General features: G+C 47.3%; 1 protein-coding gene across 7 annotated transcripts in view; it reads left to right on the top strand.

The window, feature by feature from the left end:
• The window catches only part of KCNS3 (potassium voltage-gated channel modifier subfamily S member 3), a 33,962-nt gene extending 28,939 nt beyond the window's left edge, over nt 1-5,023 (top strand). For 6 of the 7 annotated variants that reach the window (XM_019654733.1, XM_019655056.1, XM_019654976.1 and 3 more), the window contains one exon: nt 3,025-5,023. In XM_019654733.1, the coding sequence (XP_019510278.1) occupies nt 3,084-4,553 (1,470 nt within the window). In that variant the 5' untranslated portion in view covers nt 3,025-3,083 and the 3' untranslated portion in view covers nt 4,554-5,023. Of the gene's footprint in view, nt 1-2,121; nt 2,695-3,024 lie in introns of those variants that run through there. The other variant, XM_019655141.1, reaches the window with a different exon arrangement.
• The last annotated feature ends 10 nt before the right edge of the window (nt 5,024-5,033 follow it).

Below are 5,033 nucleotides of genomic sequence, written 5' to 3'. Positions count from 1 at the left end.
TGTGTGTGTGTATATATATGTTGTATTTTATAATTTCTACAACTAAGATAAAACCTTGTCCCCTGAAAATTATGTGGAGCAGAGACATGTTCAGAACATGGAAGAAAGGAGAAATGTACAAACACACAGGTGTGATTCATTCTGGCCAGAGGAGCGAAACTTAAATCACTGAAAGCAGCTATGCCAGCAGCTATAAAATGAGCCTACGTTTAAAAATAGCCTTAGAAACGATAATGTCTACATCTTATGCAGAAACCCCTCATAACAAAAGAAGACATACATACTCATTTCCAGAGCAATGACAGAGCAATTCTAGCCCATGCGGAGAGAATTTGGCTCGAGTCGTAATTGTAGAGATGTATGATGATGCTAACTCATGCCGGCAGGCTGGGTTCTTTCCCTGAGATCTTTTGAATGGAAGAGCTATGTGGATTTATTGTCCAACTTTTTATGTTTGCAGATGCATTTCATTGAAAGAAAAACATTGTCTGGAGGTTATCCGATGAAGGCAACTCTGACCCATCACCCCATGTTGCCGTGACACCTGAGACGGATGTAACGGGACAGGGTTTACAGTCACTTTTACATGTGGAGGTTTATTACATGCATGTGTGTCTTCCTTTGCCTCTTAAAAAAAAAAAGCCTTCGTTTCTCCCAAATGCCTTTGATGTGGGCAGAAACATAGCTTAGAAGCATAGCAATAGAATTTAGGATCTGTTTTTATTAAAGATTTCCCAATTAGTACTGAAGTAACTGAAGACTGCTTATGTATTGTGGTAATAATAGTAATAATAGTAATAAGAGCAACAGCAGTAATAATAAGCTACTACGTTAAGTGCTTAACCTACATAATCTCATTGATTCTTTACAGTATCCTTAGGAGCAAGGGTTTAGCACTGCCTCCATTTTAAGATGAGGAAACAGGTTCCCGGGTAGAGTGGCTTGCCCACATTCACAGTGAGTAATGGCGTCGGGCTGAGACCCTGGAGCCAGATTCCAGAGCCTGTGCTTGGACCGCTGCATCGCGCTGCCTCCCGCTGTGCTGCGTTCCGCAGTGGATTTAAGGATAGATACATCAGGACAGAGTTCATCCGAAGAGACAAGGAGCGACAAACTCTATCAGACTTTTGATTTTTCCAGTATGAGAATCACAAGGGGAAAAGGCTGGCTTACACATACCTTTCCTCTCCTGACCCACAAAGCAGACACATTTGCTTACAGAGCAGCGTTTTCTAGAGTTGCCCTTGAAGCTGGAGCAGGCTCTGAGGTCCTTCCTTGACCCTGAGAGGCAGACACAGCGGGAAAGCTGTGTCTGTACAAGAATTCAGGAATGTCTCTCTGCTGGTGGGTTCTGAAGGCGAGCGTCCTCACCTAGATCCTTCTGTGAACCCTGCTGGCAGAAGCTGTCCAGGAGTCGTGTTTCTGCCTGGGTCGCGCATTCATTCCTGGAGCTGGTGCCAGAGCCCTCGGCAGCATGTGGTGAGTGGCTGCCGTGGTTTCCTCTGGGCGTGGCCAGCTGGAAATCCCTCCCTGGGGACCTTCCCACCTCGGCCCCTGCTGTGTACTTCGATCAGAATCTGTGCAGGTCGTGAGGCCTAGATCCGCACAGAGCCCAGTGCCACCGTGTGTTTACGCCTCTCAGCTTTCCCACAATCCATGCGGATTGCCTATTTTCATTCCCACTTGAGGAGACGCTACGTTCCTTCCTGTGAATATTAGTTTTCGGTTGTGACAAGTTATCACAAACTTGGTGGCTTAAAACAACAGAAATTTATTCTTTCGCTGTTCTGGAGGCCAGAAGTTTGAACTGAGGCTCAGGGGCTAAAAATAAGTTGTCAGCAGGGCTGGTTCCTTCTAGAGGCTCTGAGAGGGAGCATCTGTTGGGTCCCTCTTCCAGCTTCTGATGGTTGCCTGTGTTCCGTAGTTTGTGGATATGTCATTCCAATCTACTTTTTCCTCCTCTGTGTCACACTTCTCTGCTTCACTCTTATAAGGACACTGTGATTACATTTAGGATAATCCAGGGTATTCTCCCCATGCCGAGATCCCCAATTTAATCACATCTGCCAANATCATTGTATTCTATGATGGTTAAAATCTATTACCTTCTCTCTGAGAAATGGGTCTCGTACATCCTGGTTAGTGTCAGGACTGAAAAGAGGCTAGATGTGTCGGGCCGGTACAGGCTTGTGTATCATAGATTGGGAGTGTGTAGGACAGGGTCTGTGAGGGGAAGGAGGAGGTGGGAGAGGAGCGTGTTTGTGTCAGGAAATTGATAGTGCAATTAACTTAAAAAGCCTTCCCCAGTCAGTTTCTTCTCCTGTGGATGTATCTGAAATACCATCCCATGAAGTGTAACGATATCTTTAAGATACAGGGTACTTAAGGGCAGGGAGATAATTATATCCTCTTGATTGTCCACATCCCAAATAAGGAACAGGGCTTTCTCTTAAAGGAGTGCAACACTGGAGCATAAGGGAAACATACATCTCTTCTGAGAGCTGAGCCCCCAGTGATGTGTGGGTTGGGGGCGAGGTGCAGAGCAGAGCAGAGAGCTGTTTCAGAGGGTGCATGACCGAGCCCTGGGGCAGGACAGATGAGCTCCAAGCCCGGCAGCCACTAGCCTATCACGTCTGAACTGAGCATTCGCAGATGCGGGACACTCGTGGCTGACACTGAAGATGCTTGTATTGTGTAAGTGATCCAAAGGGCATTGCTTTTTGGGGGGTGAGATGTAAATTTTGGATGCTTAATGAATAGATGCTTAATAATTAGTGATCATAAAAATTATACGGCAGTCTTCTCTTTCCTACAGAATGGATTTATCAACCCCAGACTTTGGGAAAAAAAAAAATCTGTTTCGTGTTGATTTTCTTTTAGTCAACATGTGTAATGCTGTATTCCTTTTTATTCCATTTCCCGCATTTGCTTTTAACGTGGCCCATCATCCTGGAAAGGGCAGATTAAAAATAAGCTTGGCAAGGCACACGGATCGGGGCTAATGCCGTCTTGTGCTCCTTCCAGGCGCAGCGTGAACTTCCTCGTCTCCCTTCCCAGCCAGCTCTCTGCCTCCTGTATCCACCATGGTGTTTGGTGAGTTTTTCCATCGCCCTGGACAAGACGAGGAACTTGTCAACTTGAACGTGGGGGGCTTTAAGCAGTCTGTCGACCAGAGCACCCTCCTGCGGTTTCCCCACACCAGGCTGGGAAAGCTGCTCACCTGCCACTCGGAAGAGGCCATCCTGGAGCTGTGCGATGACTACAGCGTGGCCGACAAAGAGTACTACTTCGATCGGAACCCCTCCTTGTTCAGATACGTTCTGAATTTTTATTACACGGGGAAGCTGCATGTCATGGAGGAGCTGTGCGTGTTCTCGTTCTGCCAGGAGATCGAGTACTGGGGCATCAATGAGCTCTTCATCGATTCCTGCTGCAGCAATCGCTACCAGGAGCGCAAGGCGGAGGACCACGAGAAGGACTGGGACCAGAAAAGCAACGATGTGAGTACCGACTCCTCCTTTGAAGAGTCCTCTCTGTTTGAGAAGGAGCTGGAGAAGTTCGACAAGCTGCGATTTGGTCAGCTCCGGAAGAAGATCTGGATTCGAATGGAAAACCCAGCCTACTGCCTGTCCGCCAAGCTGATCGCCATCTCTTCCTTGAGTGTGGTGCTGGCCTCCATTGTGGCCATGTGTGTCCACAGCATGTCGGAGTCCCAGAATGAGAATGGAGAGGTGGGTGGCCCTGTGCTAGAAGGCGTGGAGATTGTCTGCATTGCTTGGTTCACTGGCGAGCTGGCCATCCGGCTGGTGGCTGCTCCCTGTCAAAAGAAATTCTGGAAAAACCCCCTGAACATCATTGACTTTGTCTCCATTATCCCCTTCTATGCCACGTTGGCTGTCGACACCAAGGAGGAAGAGAGCGAGGACATTGAGAACGTGGGCAAGGTGGTCCAGATCCTCAGGCTTATGAGGATTTTCCGAATTCTCAAGCTTGCCCGGCACTCAGTAGGACTTCGGTCTCTAGGGGCCACCCTGAGACACAGCTACCATGAAGTTGGGCTGCTGCTTCTCTTCCTATCTGTGGGCATTTCCATCTTTTCTGTGCTCATCTATTCTGTGGAGAAAGATGACCCCACGTCCAGCCTCACCAGCATCCCGACCTGCTGGTGGTGGGCCACCATCAGCATGACGACTGTGGGCTATGGAGACACTCACCCCGTCACCTTGGCCGGGAAGCTTATCGCCAGCACATGCATCATCTGTGGCATCTTGGTGGTGGCCCTTCCCATCACCATTATCTTCAACAAGTTTTCCAAGTACTACCAGAAGCAAAAGGACATCGATGTGGACCAGTGCAGTGAGGACCCACCGGAGAAGTGTCACGAGCTACCTTACTTTAACATTAGGGACGTGTATGCACAGCGGATGCACGCCTTCCTTACCAGCCTGTCTTCTGTGGGAATTATGGGTGATCCTGATGGCACAGATGCCTCGAGTATTGAAGACGAGGATGTTTATAACACGGCCTCCTTGGAGAACTGCACAGCAAAATGAGCAGGGATGTGTGTTCCCGTCCCTTGTATCCCTTTCCCAACGTTAGGTTAACACAGCTTTATAAACCTTAATGGGTTTGTTAAAATCATTTAATTCTCAGGGTGTACCTTTCAGCCATAGTTGGACACTCATTGCTCTGAAATGATAGAATTGTCTTTATTTTTCTCAGCGAGGTGAATTAAATGCCTTGTTCTGAAATTTATTTTTTACAAGAGAGAGTTGTGATATGATTTTGGAGAAAACGGTAAATGATATTGGGTGGGATTTGTTGCTACGGCTTATATCATCCTGTGTTTGTCATTTACTCACATTGAGCTAACTGTAAATTACTGACCAGTAGAAGCAAAGGCCCAGCTGACAGAGGACTACATGCATGTAAGATCCACACAATGAGACAATGCATGTACATCCATGTTCACGTTCTAGACATGAAAATTAGGAGCCTAATAAACTGCCTAATTCAGTATGGAGAATGTCTTC

Source organism: Hipposideros armiger, unplaced genomic scaffold (assembly GCF_001890085.2).
Source record: "Hipposideros armiger isolate ML-2016 unplaced genomic scaffold, ASM189008v1 scaffold_0, whole genome shotgun sequence".
In the NCBI taxonomy this organism is placed as follows: Eukaryota; Metazoa; Chordata; class Mammalia; order Chiroptera; family Hipposideridae; genus Hipposideros; species Hipposideros armiger.
This window is presented reverse-complemented; position numbering and strand designations above follow the sequence as displayed.